At 39.9% G+C, this 26,054-nt stretch overlaps 1 protein-coding gene across 8 annotated transcripts in view; it reads right to left on the bottom strand.

Annotated features, from left to right (window-relative positions):
• CAMTA1 (calmodulin binding transcription activator 1) overlaps window positions 1-26,054 on the bottom strand; it is a 2,164,810-nt gene that overhangs the window by 1,421,711 nt on the left and 717,045 nt on the right. For all 8 annotated transcript variants that reach the window (XM_069742031.1, XM_069742030.1, XM_069742026.1 and 5 more), the window contains exon 4: window positions 10,201-10,336. In XM_069742031.1, the coding sequence (XP_069598132.1) occupies window positions 10,201-10,336 (136 nt within the window). The remainder of the gene's footprint in view (window positions 1-10,200; window positions 10,337-26,054) is intronic.

The following is a 26,054-nucleotide window of genomic DNA, read 5'->3' on the forward strand; positions in this document are numbered from 1 at the left end:
AAATATGCTGCCTATAGCCCGGGTAAGATGATTCAACTTCCATTAAATAGGAAATTTGACTTAACTTATCTCCCCACACTAGTAAATCATGTGTTATGTTACATCAGGGTTTACAATATTGAACCCTGAATCTCCCCACACTAGTAAATCATCTATTATGTTACATCAAGGTTTACAATATTGAACCCTGAATCTCCCCACACAAGTAAATCATGTATTATGTTACATCAGGGTTTGCAATATTGAACCCTGAATCTCCCCACACTAGTAAATCATGTATTATGTTACATCAAGGTTTACAATATTGAACCCTGAATCTCCCCACACTAGTAAATCATGTATTATGTTACATCAAGGTTTACAATATTGAACCCCGAATCTCCCCACACTAGTAAATCATGTATTATGTTACATCAGGGTTTACAATATTGAACCCTGAATCTCCCCACACTAGTATATCATGTATTATGTTACATCAAGGTTTACAATATTGAACCCTGAATCTCCCCACACTCGTAAATCATGTATTATGTTACATCAGGGTTTGCAATATTGAACCCCGAATCTCCCCAAACTAGTAAATCATGTATTATGTTACATCAGGGTTTGCAATATTGAACCCTGAATCTCCCCACACTAGTAAATCATGTATTATGTTACATCAAGGTTTACAATATTGAACCCTGAATTTCCCCACACTAGTAAATCATGTATTATGTTACATCAGGGTTTACAATATTGAACCCTGAATCTCCCCACACTAGTAAATCATGTATTATGTTACATCAAGGTTTACAATATTGAACCCTGAATCTCCCCACACTAGTAAATCATGTATTATGTTACATCAGGGTTTACAATATTGAACCCTGAATCTCCCCACACTAGTAAATCATGTATTATGTTACATCAGGGTTTACAATATTGAACCCTGAATCTCCCCACACTAGTAAATCATGTATTATGTTACATCAGGGATTACAATATTGAACTCTGAATCTCCCCACACTAGTAAATCATGTATTATGTTACATCAGGGTTTACAATATTGAACCCTGAATCTCCCCACACTCGTAAATCATGTATTATGTTACATCAAGGTTTACAATATTGAACCCCGAATCTCCCCAAACTAGTAAATCATGTATTATGTTACATCAGGGTTTGCAATATTGAACCCCGAATCTCCCCAAACTAGTAAATCATGTATTATGTTACATCAGGGTTTGCAATATTGAACCCTGAATCTCCCCACACTAGTAAATCATGTATTATGTTACATCAGGGTTTGCAATATTGAACCCTGATTACATACAAAATTATAAAAAGAATCAACTCAACCAAGACATCCAATACCCAGAAAATATTCATAGCAGCCATGATACTGGAAGAACAGATGGATGCAGTCACCACGACCAACAGAAGACTCCAAAATATATGTCACAAAGATGTAATGTCACAAAATTACTCATCAACATGATATAAGGCATATTTATATATTTGTTCCTGCAATAAAATTAGAATTTGTTTTTTTCCACGCAAAATAGGTTCCACATAATATATAGTAAATATTTACTGCGTATAAAATTTGACATCATGTACATTCATGTAGTAACGCTACCACTGGTTTGTGCACATGAAATCTTTCATAAGGGATACACCCAGGATCTGATCCATGTTATGAAAGGTCAGTGGTGGTAGGGTTACCAGTCCACACCATCCACACTTTGGTAAATGTAAAGCTAAAATCTGTCCATGTACAGTGTAGCTGGAAATGTCAGTATCAGTAAATATTTGTATTCCAGGTGAGATATTTGGGCATCTTTTCTTGAAACTCCGAGTTATGCCATTCTGTCATTTCTCCTGAATATTTAAGAGTAAACTAACAAAAGGATATGTTATCATTTGACTTGTCAAAGAGATATGCCCCTACATAATCTGACAATGGGCAGTGTCAGACTGCATAGGAATATATCTGCTGAAGCTTTGATTTGTAAACTCAGTGTCTTGTGCTCCATACATACCTTGCCTTTAATTTCAATAACTGTCTGACAATTATGGTTTACCATATTGCTTCATCCCAATGTCAGGCACTACATCGATGTCTGGACCCTGTACAGTCACTGCACTAGATGCCCATCTACATCAGAATACAACATAAACATATCACACTAACCTACTAACTCCTCCACGGTACTGCACCACCTTATATCTCCACCCTCACCTCTGTCTATTACCTGTCCTCCGTGCAGTGCTGCACTGCCCCACATCTCCCCCGTCTCATCTTTGTCTACCACCTTTCTACTGCCATAATTGTCTTTTCCATTGTTGCACTGCACTATATCTCCTCCCTCATCTCTGCAGTCCACCCTTTCTCTCCACAGTGCTGCACCTCCCTACATCTACTCCCTCATATCTGTCTACTACCCTACCCATGCTCCACAGTGCTGCACTGACCTATGTCTACTCTCTCATTTCTGTCTACCATCCTACCCATCCTCTCTACAGTGCTGCACCTCACTATATATCATTCCTCATCTCAGTCTACTATGCATGCTCTCCACAGTGCTGCACTGCTCTACATTTCCTCTCTCATCTCGGTGTACTATCCATGCTCTCCACAGTGCTGCACCACCCTTCATATCCACCCTCATCTGTGTCTACTATCCATGCTCTCCACAGTGCTGCACCACCCTACATCTCCTCCCTCATCTCTGTCTACTATCCATGCTCTCCACAGTGCTGCACCACCCTACATCTCCTCCCTCATCTCTGTCTACTAGCCATGCTCTCCACAGTTCTGCACCACCCTACATCTTCTCCCTCATCTTTGTCCACTATCCATGCTCTCCACAGTGCTGCACTGTCCTACATCTCCTCCCTCACATCTGTCTACTACCCATGCTCTCCACAGTGCTGGACCACTCTACATCTCCTCCCTCATCTCTGTCTACTATGCATGCCCTCCACAGTGCTGCACTGTCCTGCATCTCCTCCCTCATCTCTGTCTACTATCCATGCTCTCCACAGTGCTGCACTGCTCCACATCTCTCTCATCTCTGTCTACTATCCATGCTCTCCACAGTGCTGCACTGCTCTACATCTTTTCCCTTATCTCTGGCTCCCATCCATGCTCTCCACAGAGCTGCACCACACTACATCTCCTCCCTCATCTCTGTCTACTATCCATGCTCTCCACTGTACTGCACCACCCTACATTTCCTCCCTCATCTCTGTCTACTCTCCATGCTCTCTACAGTACTGCACCACCCTACATTTCCTCCCTCACATCTGTCTACTACCCATGCTCTCCAAAGTGCTGCACCGCTCTACATCTCCTCCCTCATCTCTTTCTACTATGCATGCCCTCCACAGTGTTGCACTGTCCTACATCTCCTCCCTCCTCTCTGTCTACTATCCATGCTCTCCACAGTGCTGCACCACCCTACATCTCCTCCCTCATCTCTGTCTACTATTCATGCTTTCCACACTGCTGCACCCACTCTACATCTCCTCCCTCATCTCTGTCTATTAGCCATGCTCTCCACAGTGCTGCACCACCCTACATCTCCTACCTCATCTCTGTCTACTACCCATGCTCTCCACAGTGCTGCACTGCTCTACATCTCTTCCCTCATTTCTGTCTACTATCCATGCTCTCCACAGTGCTGCACTGCTCTACATCTCTTCCCTCATCTCTGTCTACTATGCATGCTCTCCACAGTGCTGCACCACACTTCATCTACACCCTCATCTGTGTCTGCTATCCATGCTCTCCACAGTGCTGCACCACCCTACATCTCCTCCCTCATCTCTGTCTACTATCCATGCTCTCCACAGTGCTGCACCACCCTACATCTCCTCCCTCACATCTGTCTACTACCCATGCTCTCCACAGTGCTGCACCACACTTCATCTAAACCCTCATCTGTGTCTGCTATCCATGCTCTCCACAGTGCTGCACCACCCTACATCTCCTCCCTCATCTCTGTCTACTATTCATACTCTCCACAGTGCTGCTTGACCCTACATCTTCTCCCTCATCTATGTCTACTACCCATACTCTCCACAATGCTGCATACGCTCTACATATCCTCCCTTATCTCTGTCTACTATTCATACTCTCCACAGTGCTGCTTGACCCTACATCTCCTCCCTCATCTATGTCTACTACCCATACTCTCCACAATGCTGCATACGCTTTACATATCCTCCCTTATCTCTGTCTACTAGACATGCTCTCCACAGTGCTGCACCACCCTACATCTCCTACCTCATCTCTGTCTACTACCCATGCTCTTCACAGTGGTGCACTGTCCTACATCTCCTCCCTCACATCTGTCTACTACCCATTGCTCTTCACAATACTGCACCCGCTCTACATCTCCCCCTCATCTCTGTCTACTAGCCATGCTCTCCAAAGTGCTGCAACACCCTTCATCTCCCTCATCTTTGTCTACTATCCATGCTCTCCACAGTGCTGCACTGTCCTACATCTCCTCCCTCATCTCTGTCTGCCATCCATGCTCTCCACAGTGCTGCACCACTCTACATCTCCTAGCTCATCTGTGTCTACTATCCATGCACTCAACAGTACTGCACTGCTCTACATCTCCTACCTCATCTCTGTCTGCTATCCATGCTCCCCACAGTGCTGCACCACCCTACATCTCCTCCCTCCTCTCTGTCTACTATCCATGCTCTCCACAGTGCTGCACTGTCCTATATCTCCTCACTCATCTCTGTCTACATCCTACCCATCTTCTCCACAGTGTTGCACCATCCTACATCTCCTCCCTTATCTTTGTCTACCATCCTACCCATCCTGTCCACAGTGCTGCACCACCCTACATCTCCTCCCTCATCTCTGTCTACTATCCATGCTCTCCACAGTGCTGCACCACTCTACATCTCCTCCCTCATCTGTCTACTACCCATGCTCTCCGCAGTGCTGCACCACCCTACATCTCCTCCTTCATCTCTGTCTACTACCCATGCTCTCCACAGTGCTGCACCACCCTACATCTCCTCCCTCATCTCTGTCTACTATCCATGCTCTCCACAGTACTGCACCACCCTACATCTCCTCCCTCATCTCTGTCTACTACCCATGCTCTCCACAGTGCTGCACCACCCTACATCTCCTCCCTCATCTCTGTCTACTACCCATGCTCTCCACAGTGCTGCACCACCCTACATCTCCTCCCTCATCTCTGTCTACTATCCATGATCTCCACAGTGCTGCACTGTCCTACATCTCCTCACTCATCTCTGTCTACATCCTACCCATCTTCTCCACAGTGTTGCACCGCCCTACATCTCCTCCCTCATCTCTGTCTACCATCCTACCCATCCTCTCCATAGTGCTGCACCACCCTACATCTCCTCCCTCATCTCTGTCTACTATCCATGCTCTCCACAGCGCTGCACTGTCCTACATCTCCTCGCTCATCTCTGCCTGCCATCCTACCCATCCTCTCTACAGTGCTGCACCACTCTACATCTCCTCCCTCATCTCTGTCTACATCCTACCCATCCTCTCTACAGTGTTGCACCATCCTACATCTCCTCCCTCATCTCTGTCTACATCCTACCCATCCTCTCCACAGTGTTGCACCATCCTACATCTCCTCCCTCATCTCTGTCTACATCCTACCCATCCTCTCTACAGTGTTGCACCACCCTACATCTCCTCCCTCATCTCTGTCTACATCCTACCCATCCTCCCCACAGTGCTGCACCACCCTACATCTCCTCCCTCATCTCTGTCTACATCCTACCCATCCTCTCCACAGTGCTGCACCACCCTACATCTCCTCTCTCATCTCTGTCTACTATCCATGCTCTCCACAGTGCTGCACTGCTCTACATCTCTTCCCTCATCTCTGTCTACTATGCATGCTCTCCACAGTGCTGCACCACACTTCATCTACACCCTCATCTGTGTCTGCTATCCATGCTCTCCACAGTGTTGCACCACCCTACATCTCCTCCCTCATCTCTGTCTACTACCCATGCTCTCCACAGTGCTGCACCACACTTCATCTAAACCCTCATCTGTGTCTGCTATCCATGCTCTCCACAGTGCTGCACCACCCTACATCTCCTCCCTCATCTCTGTCTACTATTCATACTCTCCACAGTGCTGCTTGACCCTACATCTCCTCCCTCATCTATGTCTACTACCCATACTCTCCACAATGCTGCATACGCTTTACATATCCTCCCTTATCTCTGTCTACTAGACATGCTCTCCACAGTGCTGCACCACCCTACATCTCCTACCTCATCTCTGTCTACTACCCATGCTCTTCACAGTGGTGCACTGTCCTACATCTCCTCCCTCACATCTGTCTACTACCCATTGCTCTTCACAATACTGCACCCGCTCTACATCTCCCCCTCATCTCTGTCTACTAGCCATGCTCTCCAAAGTGCTGCAACACCCTTCATCTCCCTCATCTCTGTCTGCCATCCATGCTCTCCACAGTGCTGCACCACTCTACATCTCCTAGCTCATCTGTGTCTACTATCCATGCACTCAACAGTGCTGCACCACCCTACATCTCCTCCCTCATCTCTGTCTACCATCCTACCCATCCTCTCCATAGTGCTGCACCACCCTACATCTCCTCCCTCATCTCTGTCTACTATCCATGCTCTCCACAGTGCTGCACTGTCCTACATCTCCTCGCTCATCTCTGCCTGCCATCCTACCCATCCTCTCTACAGTGCTGCACCACTCTACATCTCCTCCCTCATCTCTGTCTACATCCTACCCATCCTCTCTACAGTGTTGCACCATCCTACATCTCCTCCCTCATCTCTGTCTACATCCTACCCATCCTCTCCACAGTGTTGCACCATCCTACATCTCCTCCCTCATCTCTGTCTACATCCTACCCATCCTCTCTACAGTGTTGCACCATCCTACATCTCCTCCCTCATCTCTGTCTACATCCTACCCATCCTCTCCACAGTGCTGCACTGTCCTACATCTCCTCCCTCATCTCTGTCTACCATCCTACCCATTCTGGTAATGATATAAGACTAACTTCCTCCATAGATTGAACCTCTCACTATTGTATCCAAGACTTTTCTTGTGCTGCGACAGTGCTCTGGAATCCGCTTCCCAAGACTTTCAAATTAATTCTCAGCATCCACTGCATAAGAAGTGCCATAAAAACAGATCTCTCTACACAGGCCTATCTCATCAGATCACTTCTCTAATATAACTTTTCTCAGTCCTCCCATCTTATCTTTTTCCTCCTGATCCTTTCAATGATCAGTGTCCCACACACTTGATGTCCTCAGCGATGATTCTTTCTTCTGAGAGAATCAGATCAATTACGGTAATGACACTCAGCTCAAACTCTGAGCAGAGCAGATGAGGGAACTGAGTAACATGTGCGGAGAAAATGGAGAACTTAATTTCTCCATCTTCTCAATTGTCTGTGTCAGTGGAAATTGCACTGCACTTGGATGACATCAGAGTGCAGTCCAATGTTTTACACGCACCCATAGACCTAGATGGGTGCGCGTGATCTGATTTGTTGATCCACTGGCAGCATCAATTGTAAACTGATGTCGAATGTGTTCTCTAGATAAACAATAGTATTATTTATTATTATTGTTTACATAGCATTAATTTCTCTATCACTTCTGTCACCTAATATCTTTTCTTCTCTGTCTTGGGACTCTCAATCAATCACCGAACGCTCCTCCTTCCATCCTTCTGATTGCTCAGATATACGCATGATTTAACTTCTACTTGCGGAGCACAAAACATGATTTGATGCTAGTGAGCTAAAGTTTATTTGTCCATCAATGGAACAAAAACATCTGTAATTTCCAGAAACATGGTCACTCTTGTCCATAAGACATAGACAGACCATAGATCTCTGATCTATTGCCTAAAAGGCGACCATTTTTTTTTTGTCTAAAGAATCCTGGGAAAAGTTTAGTGGTGGCATCAAAGTTGGAGGAAGCAGCTAGTTTCTCCACCTTCTTGACAGTCAATATAAATGAATGGAGCAGACAGCCTGGGACATAGATACATTAGCGGGATTGGGATATTGCAGGTTTATTGTGTCCACGTCTGCCAAGAGCAGCAGAATGCAAACTGGACCAATGACAGCAAACATGAATTTATATGAAAATATTACAGGATCATTTCCACCCAAAAAGTGATCAAAACCCGATAGTACATATTTTTTTTTAAAGAAGTTTCTAAGGAATCACTAAGATCATCAAAGTCTGATGCCACGATCCTTAGACTATGTTCACACCAGGCGTTTTTGCTGCTTTTTTTTTGTATGCTTTTTGTTATGCAAATTTTCAACCGCGGTTCATAGTATCAGCAAAGTCTGTGAGATTTCAGAAATCTCATGTGCACACGTTTTATTTTTTTTTGTCCTCGTTGTTTTGTGGTTTGCTTGTTTTTTTTTGCAGAATAGATCATGCCACTTCTTTCAGTATTTTTTTCAGCGTTTTTCACCCGTTGAGCGTAATGGGTGGTGAAAAAACGCTGAATAAAAAGCAGCTATCAGGTTTCGCTGTGTCTTTTCTACCAAAACCTTATGGTCACGGCTTACGTACAACACGGAGTGGTAGGCTTACGTTGATGGGCGGCAGGTAGTGCGCATGCGTGTCGATCACATGTGGACGCTTGACTTCCGCTCTTTGAGTGGTAAACTTGCGTTCCACCGGTTAGAGGTGGGGTCGTGGATATGAGTGATCTATGCGCCATTACGTCACTAAAATAGGCCGACTTCACGGATGCAGATGTAGTAACGCTGGGCAATAAACATGGGGAGTTTTGATTGGACAATAGTTGTTTAAAAGGGTCTACTATCCTCCTCACTAACACACGCCCCCGGAAGAAGGATAGGCGAAACGCGCGTCGGGGTGAGACGCAGCTTACCGGCACATGACAACAGGTATAAGTATGTGATCTTTGCACTTTATTTTCTAAGCACTTTGCTCTGCGACACTTTAGTACACCTCTAGAAGATCTTTGCTAGTAGCTGACTACTATTAGAAACAATGCACTATTGGCATATATCTTGAATATATTTTATTAGAGGTGTTTGATTTTGTACTACAAGGTTACATTGCCTCTTTTGGTATATACCTGTATGTAAGCTAATGTGTTTGTGGCTGTTAGTCATCATTAGTCGTTTTGATGAGGCATCCATTGTATACAAATTACGTGTTTTTATTGGATTGAAATAAATTTGATTTATTTTATACACTTCATGAGCTTCTTTTTGCGGTTCTGTGGATCAACTGTTATATACGGAGTGTGACCCGAGGTCTTAGGTTAATTGGACTAATATGTACAAAACCTTACGAAGTAGAATATGATTCGTTTTCTTTGTCGTCACTAAACTTCATCAGCATTTACAAGTGAAAAACGTAGCATGACAAAAACGCAGCAAAAATGCTGAAAAAAAAACTCTAGAACATCCAAGCAAATCCTGCTTTTTCTCTGTAGCTTCTTTACTGCCAAGAAAAAAATAACGCAGCAAAAAACGCAACTCGTGAACATAGTCTTAGAGTCAATGCAGGGCTTTCGACACTTTCTCTGTCTGCACCCAACAAAGCATTTTAGCTGCGTTCAATAAGCTAGCCAAGTGGCATATTAGTAAGAGTCCTAGTGAGTCCCTTATGCCATATACTAGCACATTATATTTTCCTTAGCATTATATTTGTGAGAAAGCGTCTTTTATTATTTATGGATTTATTTCATTTTTTTTTTGTAGAATAATATAGCTTAAAGGAAGTGTCCATCATAGGATAAAGGAATCTGCATTTTTTTTTCCAAACAGCGCCGCTTTTCTCAATAAGGCTAATGTCTGGTATTACAGTTCATCGCTTTTCAAATAAATGGGTCTGAATTAAAATATTAGGCATAGTCTATGGAAAAGGGTGGCACTGTGTCAGAAAATGACTTATTTTTATCATCCAATCTAATTCCATATATTACATTACATTGGCTGGATTATTTAGATTTATAAGCAGTAAATATTTACACACGACTGGATTGAAAATAGAAAACTGCAGATTTATCAAATCACTTGTCAATGTTTTCCAAAGCCTAGAAAAATAGAAAAGAAAATATCGCCATATAGCGCCACAGAGCACCAGATACATTGACGATCTCCAATAAAACCAAAAAAATGGATCAAATCAGCTAACCTCCACTCCTTGGACCTTGAGTTTCATATGATCTTCCCGTGTTGTTTTCCCGTCTTTCCTCTTTTTCCAGCAATATCCATCTTTCCGGTATTTCACCTTCTTCCGATTGTACAGTATCATGGAACCATTCTGTGGCCTGGAAGAAAGAAACCACAAGCAAAATGAAATTACGAGGGAAAAAAAAAAAAAAAGCGCGAAAGAAATTTATGATGGAAAGCAGCGGGGTCTGGAAAAAGTCGCGAACGAGAAGCAATATCCTCTATTTAGCGGAGCATAATTTTTCACGTTTTATTGCCAGAGGCTGGATCTCCTTAGATGGTTTATGACCTGCAAACATTTACTTGTGGATTTTGTAGCTAATGAATTAAATGTGTCAATGATAGGTATAAAAGAAGATCTTGGAAGTAATAAGTGCTGCTCCTTGGCTGCTGATATACGGCACCGGGGATTTGCTGTGTTCAGAAAAAAAACCTAAGGAACTTAGAGGAAGAAAATTCTCATGGCAGACACTGTGGTGGTGGCGAGTATTGACCTTTGTTTTATATATTGGTAATTAAATAAAGCTTCTTTTATAAAGAAGGTTGTGGTTATTGGAAGAAAGCTGTAAATCGTTCACACTCCAGTTTATTGTCTTTCTATAAATATTATTTATTTTATCTATGTTCTTTACGCAATTTATAAATGAAAACTATAGCATGAGAGCTCAGCCGGCGGTGGCCATCCAAATCATGCCTATTTTATACTTTTTTCATGATCCACTAGCAATTATCACTGATAATATTTTGTAATAATTAAAACCAGATGGAGATGTATATTCATTTTTACTAATCTTGTGATAGTAATTTTATATTATTATATTAAAGGGGGATTGCATCTTGTCTAAGGTTCTGTTAGCAGCAGTTAAAGACAATAGACTGCACTTTGATACATTGACCTTTATAGGCTGTAGAGAACATTGTGTAGGAAGGGGGAGGAGGTGAGCTGTGACCATCACTTATTGTGAAAGCTGCAATACATATTACACATAGCTGTTAAATTTTATTGTAACCCGCAATGAAAAAGGTCATTGGCCTGAACGCAAAAACTCCAATGTGGTCCCCAATTATTGCAAGTCTTTAAATGTCTTTTAGTTTAGACCAATGGGACTTTTTGGTTCCCTTTGGGCTCCAGGACCTGGGTGCGATTGCAACCCCTGCACATATTATAGTTACATTCTTGGACACTGTTCTCTCCTGGTTCTCCTCCTATCTCTCTGACTGATCCTTCACTGTATCTTTTGCTGGTTCCTCCTCCTCTCACCTTCCCCTTACTGTTGGGGTTCCTCAAGGATCAGTCCTAGGCCCCCTCCTCTTCTCGTTGTATACTGCCCCTATTGGACAAACAATCAGTAGATTTGGTTTCCAGTACCATCTCTATGCTGATGACACCCAATTATACACTTCTTCTCCTGATATCACTCTGACCTTTTTAGTAAACACCAGTGATTGTCTTACCGCTGTCTCTAACATCATGTCCTCCCTCTATCTGAAACTAAACCTGTCAAAAACTGAACTCCTCGTGTTCTCTCCCTCTACTAACCTACCTTTGCCTGACATTACCACCTCCGTGTGCGGTTCCACCATTACCCCAAAGCAACATGCCCGCTGCCTTGGGGTCATACTTGATTCCGAGCTTTCATTCACCCCCCACATCCGATCACTGGCTCGCTCTTATCTGCATCTCAAAAACATTTCTAGAATTCGCCCTTTTCTTACTTTCGACTCTGCAAAAACTCTTACTGTTTCACTTATTCATTCTCGTTTGGACTATTGTACCGCTCTACTAATCGGCCTCCCTCTTGCAAAACTCTCCCCGCTCCAATCTGTCCTGAATGCTGCAGCCAGGATCATATTCCTCACCAACCGTTACACCGATGCCTCTACCTTGTGCCAGTCATTACACTGGTTACCCATCCACTCCAGAATCCAGAACAAAACTACTACCCTCAAAGCACTCCATGGCTCAGCACCACCCTACATCTCCTCTCTGGTCTCAGTCTACCACCCTACCCGTGCCCTCCGCTCCGCTAATGACCTCAGGTTAGCATCCTCAATAATCAGAACCTCCCACTCCCATCTCTAAGACTTTACACGTGCTGCGCCGATTCTTTGGAATGCACTACCTAGGTTAATACGATTAATCCCCAATCCCCACAGTTTTAAGCGTACCCTAAAAACTCATTTGTTCAGACTGGCCTACCGCCTCAACGCATTAACCTAACTATCCCTGTGTGGCCCATTAAAAAAAAAACCATAATCAGGTTCCTCGCATCATGTTCTCATACACTTTATGCAGTTAATAGCCTCTGTGTCTGTACTGCTACATACTTAGACTGATAACTGGTTCATGCAGCTTTACATGAACACCCAAGCCTTACACTATGGCCGGTCCGAATAACTATAGCAATTGTTACCATCCACCTCTCGTGTCTCCCCTTTTCCTCATAGTTTGTAAGCTTGCGAGCAGGGCCCTCACTCCTCCTGGTATCTATTTTGAACTGTGATTTCTGTTATGCTGTAATGTCTATTGTCTGTACAAGTCCCCTCTATAATTTGTAAAGCGCTGCGGAATATGTTGGCGCTATACAAATACTAAAAATAAATAAAACTATTATTATTTGGTTGGAATCCTGCCTGTGATGATAATGAGATGACTGTTGAAAAGTGATCTCTAAAGAACTAGAAGTATCATTTTACTATTTACTAACGGGCAAAGTGAAAATTGTAAAAATGTTGTGACTTTTTTTAATTAGGTTATGTTCACATGTTGCGTTTTTGCAGGTTTTTTGGTACATTTTTTGGTGGGGGGTAGAAAAAAAGTCGTGTTTTATGAGATTTTAGAAATCCCGTGCACGCACAGCTTTTTTATACTGAATTTGAGCACTGCAGTGTTTTTTGAAAATCTGCAGCATGTCAACTTTTTTTCAGCATTTTTTGCAGCATTTTTTATCTTCAAAAACCTAAAAACACAGCATAACACCCGCTTTACATTTTTAAAAACGCAGCGAGTTAGCTGCATTTTAGGGCAGGTGCGCTCAGATCAATGTTATTATTTGGGACTGTGCATATGTCCAAATATTTCCTTGGATACAGTCTGTCAAATGAGAAAAGAGCCTGATCTAATATTTGGACATTTGATCCTATATTTAGTGAGTTTTTTCGATGATCCACCATCAGCAATCAACTGAATCCTTAAAGTAAATGTATCGCTGATAATATTAATATTACAACCAGAAATTGATACATATTCATTTTTTCTAATCTTTTTTATTGCATTCTTTTTTAATATTTTATGTAAATATATATATATATATATATTATAAATGTAGAGACGAAAAACACTTGATGAAATGAAATTGTTAAAAAAAAAAGTACAACATCTCATAGATTACATTTTAATTTCAATCCCAAAATCCCATCATAAAGTTCCAAAGTTTCTCAACTTTATGTAATTACTGACCATCCTTATTTTGACGTAAATTCATGTTTTTAAAGCGCCATATATCCCATTCATAACTAATTTTGAACTGAAAAGTGAAACATTTATTCGTCTTCCAAAGTAATCACTCTTGAGCTGCGATATTTTGAGCGTATAACTAAGTATGAAGCCATATGCTAAACAGAAGCCGTTCATTTTGGAGTGATATAAAAACACGTGAGGAGAGATGCCACGCATCCCACAGAGACAGCAATACGCATTTGCAAAAAATTTACAGTGCTCTGTTAGTCACAGTAATTGGCTTTCGGAACACAAGAACAGAAAGAAATACAACAACACAAGGCATAAACAGAAACAGCAGTCGTAAAAAACTTTCATACAAAGTGCTAGCCTGACAATATTTCATCGGAAAAACTCCCTGGTGACATTAGCAAAATTATAACAAGGAACAAAGTTGTAATGTGCATGTGATCAACATACTAAAAATACCACAAAAATCCATGTGTTCTGTAAAGTTAAAGAAAAATTCCATTCAACAGTGTTATAGAAGTAACGGTATATTTTTGTACAAAAGTGGCAGTATTTGTTGTAGCTATATTCTTGTTTATAGGAGCAGTATTATAGTAGTTATATTCTTGTACATAGGGGGCAGTATTATAGTAGTTATATTCTTGTACATGGGGCGGTATTATAGTAGTTATATTCTTGTACATAGGGGCAGTATTATAGTAGTTATATTCTTGTACATAGGGGGCAGTATAATAGTAGTTATATTCTTCTACATAGGGGCAGTATTATAGTAGTTATATTCTTGTACATAGGAGCAGTATTATAGTAGTTATATTCTTGTACATAGCGGCAGTATTATAGTAGATATATTCTTCTACATAGGAGCAGCATTATAGTAGTTATATTCTTGTACATAGAGGCAGTATTATAGTAGTTATATTCTTGTACATAGGAGCAGTATTATAGTAGTTATATTCTTGTACATAGGGGGCAGCATTGTAGTAGTTATATTCTTGTACATAAGGGGCAGTATTATAGTAGTTATATTCTTGTACATAGGGGCAGTATTATAGTAGTTATATTCTTGTACATAGGAGCAGTATTATAGTAGTTATATTCTTGCAAATAGGAGCAGTATTAGAGTAGTTATATTCTTGTACATAGGGAGCAGTATTATAGTAGTTATATTCTTGTACATAGCGGCAGTATTATAGTAATTATATTCTTGTACATAGGAGCAGTATTATAGTAGTTATAATCTTGTACATAGGGAGGAGTATTATATGAGTTATATTCTTGTACATAGGAGCAGTATTATAGTAGTTATATTCTTGTACATAGGAGCAGTATTATAGTAGTTATATTCTTGCAAATAGGAGCAGTATTAGAGTAGTTATATTCTTGTACATAGGGAGCAGTATTATAGTAGTTATATTCTTGTACATAGCGGCAGTATTATAGTAATTATATTCTTGTACATAGGAGCAGTATTATAGTACTTATAATCTTGTACATAGGGAGGAGTATTATATGAGTTATATTCTTGTACATAGGAGCAGTATTATAGTAGTTATATTCTTGTACATAGGCGGCAGTATTATAGTGGTTATATTCTTGTACATAGGAGCAGTATTATAGTAGTTATATTCCTGTACATAGGGGGCAGCATTATAGTAGTTATATTCTTGTACATAAGGGGCAGTATTATAGTAGTTATATTCTTGTACATAGGGGCAGTATTATAGTAGTTATATTCTTGTACATAGGAGCAGTATTATAGTAGTTATATTCTTGCAAATAGGAGCAGTATTATAGTAGTTATATTCATGTACATAGGAGCAGTATTATAGTAGTTATATTCTTGTACATAGGGAGGAGTATTATATGCGTTATATTCTTGTACATAGGAGCAGTATTATAGTAGTTATATTGTTGTACATAGTGGCAGTGTTATAGTAGTTATATTCTTGTACATAGGGGCAGTATTATAGTAGTTATATTCTTGTACATAGGAGCAGTATTATAGTAGTTATATTCTTGCAAATAGGAGCAGTATTATAGTAGTTATATTCTTGTACATAGGGAGCAGTATTATAGTAGTTATATTCTTGTACATAGGGAGCAGTATTGTAGTAGTTATATTCTTGTACATAGCGGCAGTATTATAGTAGTTATATTCTTGTACATAGGGGGCAGTATTATAGTAGTTATATTCTTGTACATAGGGGGCAGTATTATATGAGTTATATTCTTGTACATAGGGAGCAGTATTATAGTAGTTATATTCTTGTACATTGTGTCAGTGTTATAGTTGTTATATTCTTGTATATATGGGCAGTATTATAGTAGTTATATTCTTGTACATAAAAGGCAGTATTATAGTAGTTATATTCTTGTACATAGGGGCAATATTATAGTAGTTATATTCTTGTACATAGGGGACAGTATTATAGTAGTTATATTCTTGTACACAGTGGCGGTGTTATAGTAGTTATACTCTTCTATATAGGGGCAGTATTATTGCAGTTATATTCTTGTATATAGGAGCAGTATTATAGTAGTTATATTCTTGTACATAGGAGCAGTATTATAGGAGTTATATTCTTGTACATAGGAGCAGTATTATAATAGTTATATTCTTGTACATAGGAGCAGTATTATAGTAGTTATACGATTGTACATAGGGGCAGTATTATAGTAGTTATAATCTTGTACATAGGAGCAGTATTATAGTAGTGATATTCTTATATGTAGGGATAGTATTATAGCAGTTATATTCTTGCACATAGGAGCAGTATTATAGTAGTTATATTCTTGTACATAGGAGCAGTATTATAGTAGTTATATTCTTATACATAGGAGCAGTATTATAGTAGTTATATTCCTGTACATAGGAGCAGTATTATAGTAGTTATATTCTTATACATAGGAGCAGTATTATAGTAGTTATATTCTACATAGAGGCAGTATTATAGTAGTTATATTCTTGTATATAGGGGGCAATATTATAGTAGTTATATTCTTGTACAGAGGAGCAGTATTATAGTAGTTATATTCTTGTACATAGGGACAGTATTATAGTAGTTATATTCCTGTACATAGGAGCAGTATTATAGTAGTTATATTCTTTTACATGGGAGCAGTATTATAGTAGTTATATTCCTGTACATAGAGGTAGTATTAAAGTACTTATATTCTTGTATCTATGGGGCAATATTATCGTAGTTATATTCTTGTACATAGGGGCAGTATTATAGTAATTATATTCTTGTACATAGGAGCAGTATTATAGTAGTTATATTCTTGTACATAGAAGCAGTATTATAGTAGCTATATTCTTGTACATCGGAGCAGTGTTATAGTAATTATATTCTTGTACATAGGAGCAGTATTATAGTAGTTATATTCTTGAACACAGGAGGCAGTATTATAGTAGTTATATTCTTGTACATAGTGGCAGTATTATAATAGTTATATTCTTGTACATAGTGGCAGTGGTATAGTAGTTATATTCTTGTACATAGTGTCAGTGTTATAGTAGTTATATTCTTGTATATAGGGGCAGTATTATAGTAGTTTTATTCTTGTACATAAGGGGCAGTATTATAGTAGTTATATTCTTGTACATAGTGTCAGTGTTATAGTAGTTATATTCTTGTACATAGTGGCAGTGTTATATTAGTTATATTCTTGTACATAGTGGCAGTGTTATAGTAGTTATATTCTTGTATATAGGGGCAGTATTATAGTAGTTATATTCTTGTACATAGGAGCAATATTATAGTAGTTATAATCTTGTACATAGGAGCAGTATTATAGTAGTTATATTCTTGTACATAGGGGCAGTATTATAGTAATTATATTCTTGTACATAGGGAGGAGTATTATAGGAGTTATATTCTTTTACATAGGGAGCAGTATTACAGTAGTTATATTCTTGAACATGGAGGCAGTATTATAGTAGTTATATTCTTGTACATTGTGGCAGTGTTACAGTAGTTATATTCTTGTATATAGGGGCAGTATTATAGTAGTTATAGTCTTGTACATAGGAGCAGTATTATAGTAGTTACATTCTTGTACATAGGGGCAGTATTATAGTAGTTATATTATTTTACATAGGAGCAGTATTATAGTAGTTTTATTCCTGTACATAGGAGCAATATTATTGTAGTTATATTCTTCAAAAATAGTGAAAAACGGATGCAATGTATCCAGTATTTCGACGAATCCGCTAGACGGTTCGGTCGAAAATCTGGATCCGTTGCATCCGTTTTGTCCATTTTTACCATCCGTTTCTTTGACGGATCCGTTTTCCATGCCTAAAAATGGGAGTCTCCCAATTGTGATTGGCTACTGGAAAATAGGGAAACCAATATATTGACTGGCTGGCTGTCTTCAGGCTGGCAGGAGTCTTGCTGGCACATTTGGGGGTGACGCCCCAGGCCAAGTTTATATAGATTTGGGGCCTGTCTGGCCAATTGGCTACAAATTCCTGATTCTGAGCATGCTCAGAGTAAAAAAACGGATTTCAGCGCTGGATTTCGTCATACGGCGTGTCACGACAGATCCTGCGTCCATAGGCTTCCGTTCTAGTCAACGACGTATGCCACGCTACATGGAACATTTTTTCCAGACGACTGTCCGCCAAAAGATGACGGATGTGACGTGTGGCCATCCGTCGCGATCCGTCGCTAATAGAAGTCTATGGGGTAAAAAATGGATCCTGTTGGCACATTTGCAGGATCTGTTTTTTTTTTCCCAAAACGACGCATTGCAACGGATCTGAAAAGACGGAAGTGTGAAAGAGGCCTAAGTGTACTTAATTTGTTCTATGCGCTGTTATTTTTTTAATTATTTATTTATAACAATTTCTAATTTTGAGAAGTGAGTAAATATCTCCCTGCGACTCCACGCGCCTCGTGTTATCGAAAGATCACAAGGTGAATTCCCCTTTCTCAAATACCTTACAGCGAGAGAGTCTGGAAGAATAAAATATGTGAGCAAGTAAAGGAAAAGTGCCAATAAAACTGCCTTGCATCTGTGCCAATTATAGGTCCCAAAATGAAAGTGCCCTGACACTTCAGAAAGACAGCGCTCCTGCCAACTACCAAATTTGCATGATGATTCCGATTCTGCTACCTGGTGTCATTTCACATCTTCGGGAAGTGACATTTAGGATTGCATTTGTCTCCTACCTGCTGAGACCCATTCCACCACCCAGTAAGCATATTGATCGTCAGTCATGCATCTCGCTGGAAACCATTAGAACTGTTTCATCTGAAAATGTTCTTCTTCCCTGTCGCCTGCATGTCATAACAAGTGACTACTCTGCGCTGGAGGGGACGGTGCTTCGCGATGATAATACCGGCCACGTTGTGTTTCTTTTATAATATGCTGCTACTTTATTTGTTAAGACAATATATGTCAAGGAAGTTTAATTAACTTTTACTTAACGTTGGCTCTTCTGGCAGCAAATTCAAACTCTAACATCTTTATATTAAATCATTTGTTCTTTTTGCTTTCTTTTTACTTTTTTTATACTCTACCAAAAGGAAACTATCAATAAGAACTCTGGGTGTCCAAAGTGGATCTTAACCCATTAGTGACCACCAATACGTCTTTTCACTGACCTGAGATATAAGAGAATAGCATCCCCCAATGGGTGAAAATGCAGCTTTTGTCAGTGATACCCTATAACTAACACCCTACTGCATCAGCCGTGAGCGGTGTTGGCCGTTCAACACCTTAAATACTGCTGTTAATAGTGACTACGGCATCTAGATGGTTAACAGAGTGCGGCATCTCCCTCTTTAACCCCGTTGGTGCCCTAAGATCATAATTGTCTGGTCCTGATGTTTGCTATTTCAATTTATGGCCAAAAAATGAGTCTGCCAGCTATAGTGACCGGTTCAGAAATTAGCAACATCCTGTGGGCATTTTTCATGTGGGCAATTTTCCTGTGGGCATTTTTCAGGGAACCCGCAATTTATGGCCAAAAAATGAGTCTGCCGGCTATAGTGACCGGTTCAGAAATTAGCAACATTTAGGTGGTAAAAATAACATTTTTTTTGTCAAATTTCTGATATTTTTTTATAAATAAACAGAAAACAGATCAAATTCAATTTACCACTAACATAAAGTGCAATGTGTCATGAAAAAACACTGGGACATGTTGTAACATTCCAGAATTATTACCATACCATGTCCAATTTAAAAAAAAAGTCATGGTGGTGAATAGAACTTGGTATATAAAAATATTTCTAGGGATCTGTTTTATTATGGTATCCAGTGTTTTTATAAATTCATTGTGTATTGTTTCCATATGATTTACAAGATGCAGAAAGCACAAAACTTCATCAATTACTTTCAGGGGATTAAAATCTGTCCAGGTCGTCTGATTACAGAGGTGTATGGTTATTTAGAAGAGAAAGTTGTAATTGTTGGTCTACTTTTGTAAAATGTTTTTCCTGACCATCAGATCACCGGGCCAGTTTTTAATTACCGTAAAGTAAACCATTCACTAGTTACAAGCAGAGATCTTGAAAAATGTGATGACTTAGAAAATAAGGCACATACTTTTTCCTTCTATAATGTAACTTTTATAATGGCAGAAACTTTAATACCTTTTTCATAGTTTTATTCAAGTTAATATTTGTCTCTCTGGTTAATAAGATGGAGATAAATCTTCTTGATGTCGTTCTAGACTTTGGACTATCCTGTTTTGTTAGATGATTACAGGACGTCAGTCTGTAGGAGAAGCTGGTAGTGATTAATTCACCTGCAGCACCTCCGCAGGAAAATTGAAGAATTACACTGTTTCTTTTTAAATCATTGTGTTATTTGTGCGTAGCGTGTACATGATTGGTCCTTCAGTGTGGAAAGTGAGCGCCATAGCAGTATTGCCTAATCTAATACTGTAAAAGAGATGTTGAGTGGGGAAAACTCTACCCTGTCAACTCAACATCCCATTATGGAGTGAAAGAAAAAGGATCTTCTCATCCTATTGAATGGCTTATACGTCATTTCTACCAGCCAATTGACCTTTGCTACTGAGTAGAGTTGTCCCGGTTTGTCATGACAGTCTGCAGTCGTTAATGTGACTGGAGACTTTGGAATCCTCAAAGCGCGAGATGTTAGTGAGGCCATACACATCTAGTGAGATTGTGACTGAGAATATGCATAATTCATACTTATGGCCGTATGACCGGCCGCTCCCGGTACTGGCATTGGAGAATTCTGAGAACGCACGCCGTGGAAGCTGCGAAGATTCCAAGTCTGCAGTCGCATAGAGTGATGACAGACGTTCGTGACAAACCTGGACAAACCCTTAAAGTTTTTCTCATGAAGCCATTTCTTCTTAACCGGATTGTCCTGGTTGTCTGTATTACTGCAGACTTATGAATCCTCATATTGCACAGTGTGAATGCTGTCAGGACTCTCCGGGGCCTGCACCACCAGTGGATGTGCGCATGATCACAAGTATGCAATTTTGCCTACATGCAGTCACATGCTGACTAAACAAGCATGGCTTCTCTCAATACAAGTGAATTGAACGACATCGGACATGTGTAGCTGTAATGTGACTGGAGATAGGCAAAATCACTTACTTTCAGCATGGGAGAAACCTGACAACGCGCACTGTGAGGATTCACAAATCTGCAGTCACATAGATAGAGACATAGTGTGACTGCAGTGACATACTGTAGCCTTAAGCCCCAAGTCTGGACAGCCCCTTTAAGACTGATATCATTTCATACAGGGACAAGAACCGTCCTCCTCTTATATTAAAGATACCACTGATGTAATAAAATGTGGAAATCTATAACCTTCATTTTCCGCGGGCAGCACGGTGGCGCAGTGGGGGCAGCATGGTGGCGCAGTGGTTAGCCTTGCAGCGCTGGGGTTCTGGGTTCTAATCCCACCCAGGACAACATCTGCAGAGTTTGTATGTTCTCTCCGTGTTTGCGTGGGTTTCCTCCGGGTACTCCGGTTTCCTCCCACATTCCAAAGACATACTGATAGGAATTCTAGATTGTGAGCTCCATCGGGGACAATGATGACAATGTGTGCAACCTGTAAAGCGCTGCGGAATATGTTAGCGCTATATAAAAATTAAGATTATTAAGATTATTATTATTATTTCCTCCTTGTGCTTTAGTAAATGATACATAATAACGACTTTTTAAAGTAATTGCCATGATTAGGAAGAGCCCAGAATTAATCATTAGACCCAAACTAGAAGTTTGTTAAGAAACTGACGATGTGTTTGTTGGGGATTAAAGTTGATTCAGCAAGAGACAATGACAGATCTCTGCGGAATTCCTCGCCCAATGGATATGTCATTAGTTATTGTGTATTGATGCATCCTGGATGGACATTCTCACACCGTACAAGAACACTTCTCTGTCACTTCTCCGTACAAGGCTAAATAATATATCTGGTAATAATAACAGACGCAGGTCGGCATTTCCTCCATTGCTATCTGCTTGTCACAACTCCAATTATTTCTCTCTATTCATCATAGCTTCTATAGGATAATGCCAAAGAGCTGATTATAATAACAGGTCAATCGAATTAAGCTGATTGCAAATAATAGAGTAATTACTAGCCAGTAGCAGTAGTAAAAATACATTCTTAATATTGTTTGTCATAATATGTGCATATTATAGTCATTGTATGCATCATAATGATTATATTTCTTCTTTTTATTGTTATTACTATTATTATTAGTATCATTATTAACACCAAGATGTTTGGTTGTTTTCTGACAATTTTATTATTTTTTATTTTATTTTTAACATTAACTACTTCAAATTAAATATTTTCTATGTTTTGATACAACAGTCCAGAGAACACGTGTGCAAAATGCCATCTGGCCCTCTGGCTGTTGCAGTCCAACCGGTGGACCAAGACAGCTGAAGTGCTGAAACAGCGGCCCAAGGACTGCACCGAGCCCTTCCCCACCCCTATCCATCGTCTGACGCCGCTCACTGCCACCGTTCTCCTCATCCTCTGGATGCACACAACGATGATTCCATCTTCCACCAATCAGCATTTGAGCAAGCAGTCGCCATGATGTCATTTAATCGCGTCATCTGTGCACTGCGGAGAGTCAGTGCATCAGACAGCGGAGGCAGAGTGCCAGGGTAACGGGAGCGAGGCGACTATGTGGTGGATTTTTTTTATTTCTATGGGATATTTGATTGTATATAGGGGGCTGTGTCGGGCTCACACTCTATATAGGGGGATCATGTTGTATATGAGAGGTTATGTGGGGCTCATACTGTATATAGGGGTTATGTGTGGCTCATACTATAGGGGGCTATACGTGGCTAATACTTTATATAAGAGGCTATGTGAAGGCTTATACTGTGCAAAGGGGCTATGTGGGGCATATACTGTATATAAGAGGCTATGTGTGGCACATGATGTATATAAGAAGCTATGTGGGGTACATACTGTATATAACAGGTTATGTGGGGGCTCATGCTGTAAATAGGGGCTATATGGGGCACATGCTGTATATCAGAGGCTACGTGTGGCACATGCTGTATATGGAAGGATAAGTGGGGCTCATACTGTACATGGAAGGCTATGTGGGGTGCATACTGTATATAGAATGCAATGTGGGATCACACTATACATAGGATGGTATGTGGGGGCTCATATTTTATATAGGAGGCTATGTGGGGGCTCTTATGGTATATACGGGGGCTGTGTGCTGGCTCACACAGTACATAAGGAGATGTCAGCATACATCATTATGCTAAATATTAAGTCAAACAATTAATATAAAATAATTATAATTAATATGTTGATATTGATATTGAGCAGAATTAATTGTAGCCTATTGGTTCGACCTTCACAACAGTCACAGATTCTCATACGGCCTCTCGGGAAAACTCATTGCCCTTCCCTGGTCCAGAGCCATGAGTGAAACCCCCTCATAGTTGCTTTGTACCATACAAAAATTAACTAATGAGACTTGTTCCAGAACTTTCCTGGTTTACAAGCAGAGTACCTAAACTTCAAGATTGAAACTTAGGCTTCATCATTCAGAAGTCATTTCTTTCTATGGGGACAATTAGCCTACAAAAAAAGACATGTGAAAATACCAATGGACTACAATGGGAACATGTTCTATCCACAAAAAAATAAGCTAGAACTCACACATGAAACTCAGACTTGTGGATAGGGGCCTTAGAGCTCATGCGCATCGCTGGTACAACAGCGCACGTAGGATGTTTCACTAGTACAGAGGCATACAACCATCAGACATTATATGTAATGACATATTCTCTCCTAGAATCAATAATTTTACTTACCTACAGTAAGAAAGCAGCGGGACAGGTCTTGGATGGGAGGTATGTGTCACCGAGGTGGTTAGCCTCTGTGATGTGAATCCTGGGAAGAATACTCCAGGAGCGATAGATTGCTGTGATGATTTGTCATGGGACCGGATTTTTAGGTCCAGGTTTTAGGAGAGGCCAGAAAAGCTGGTTGGGGCTGACCACTTCCATGCCTCCAATCCAGGTTTGGTAGCTAATATTTAAGGCAGCTGAGTTATCTCAGTGTTGTCTGGCTGTGGGATGTGGAAAGACCTGTACTGCTGGTTAGTCTCAGCCAGAGACAGAGGGAGTATGGACTGTTATATTTTTGGTATTGTTTGCTCTTATACCAAAGGAACGGCATTTTGTTTTCCCCTGAACTGAATGTTTTTAAATTCTAATAAAGTTTCCTCCTTGTACCAATAAGCTTTGTGCATGTGTGGACCTGGCAGATACCATAGAGCTTACACCTCCTTACACTACATGCTTGTAAAGTCAATGGAATATACCATGGTATTTTCTGTATTACAGTATTTATCTTAATTTATGAAGTTATTACAATAATGGACCCTTGGAACTATGGTAGCCCCTTGTCAGTTCTCTAAAATCGGAGGTGTAATATGGCCGTGTGTATGTATGCTAGATTCTCAGATATTCTGCATCGTCAGACAGAAAACTACGTAAAGGTGTAAAGAACCATATAGTGACACAAAATATGCTGTTATTCAGAAGACGTTCCTGGTTGGCCAAGTCTTCTCCACATCTTATAACATTTTTGAGAACACGCGGTTTGCAAATAAACACGAACATGTGAACAAACCCCCATGGATTATAATGGGCGCATAATCTATACATGAAAACCACCGATATAACATGTACATGAAAAAAATATGTCAGAATGAGACCTTAGAAGAGAGTGAAAATCTATGTATTCTATATTCTAAACTGTGAGTATACTGCATGTGTAGTCATCCTGGAAACATAGGACATATAACCTCCTGACAGGTGAAATGTTGTAATAGGTTATCAATTTTGGCATAAAATTGGGTCAACTAATTGTCTAGGTCATCACTGGTTTGGTTCCTGAATCTACCAACATGTACGATGCACTGCAGCTGTAGAAAAACTATAATTAGAGAGATAATTAAATATAAACGTGAAAAAAAGTTGCTACAATTATATTCGATATTGCGTAAATTATTTATATGTTTATTCTTCTTATTATTATTGCTATTATTATTGTTATCATTCTTATTTTTCTTATATTATTATTATTTTTATTATTGCTATTATTGTTATTTGTATTGTTATTATTATTGCCATTATTGGTTTTATTGTTATTAATATTATTATTATTATTATGTTTTTTCAGCAACACAAGAAGTAGAATGTGCAGACTAATAGAAACAGAGACGTGAGACTAGGACATGAAAGCATAATGCCATTGCTGATTTTGTTTATACTTAGATACTTAAAGACTTCAAGGTCATTCTCTTCTAAATTTATTTCCCCTCCCCCTCTGAACCTCTGGTGGGAGTACTGTGATTTATTCCACCCCGACCAACCGGCAGTCTGATCTTTCTTTTTTAGAGTGTGCGCTTTATTGCCTAGCTTTAGATCGCTATAAAGTCTCTTGATTTCCTTGCCTCCCTCCCAAGGTAATTTTCGCATGATAAAATATACCCCTATGGTCTCGTCCTCTTATTGGTATGAGGAAATAAAGCACACAGGGTATGTTTTCTGGCCTTATCTCTCTAACACACTACAGAAAGTGCCGGCAGTTGCGAATGGAGAGTAACAGCAGGTCTGAGGAGATTGTAAAAACTGATTAGATGTATTGAGAATGCTTAATTACAAGGCATAATCTCATCTGAGGGCTTTGTGTTGTAAACCTTCATTTTGGCATCTTTTATTCTTCAAACGTGTCAGGCATTTTTGATGGAAATTGCGATGGAGTAGAAAAAAGAAGAAGAAACGTTCCTTAGATTTTCACAAGTCGTCATTATCGTCTTAATCAATTGCATGTGACACCAGCAA

This window comes from Ranitomeya imitator, chromosome 10, assembly GCF_032444005.1.
Source record: "Ranitomeya imitator isolate aRanImi1 chromosome 10, aRanImi1.pri, whole genome shotgun sequence".
Classification (NCBI taxonomy): domain Eukaryota; kingdom Metazoa; phylum Chordata; class Amphibia; order Anura; family Dendrobatidae; genus Ranitomeya; species Ranitomeya imitator.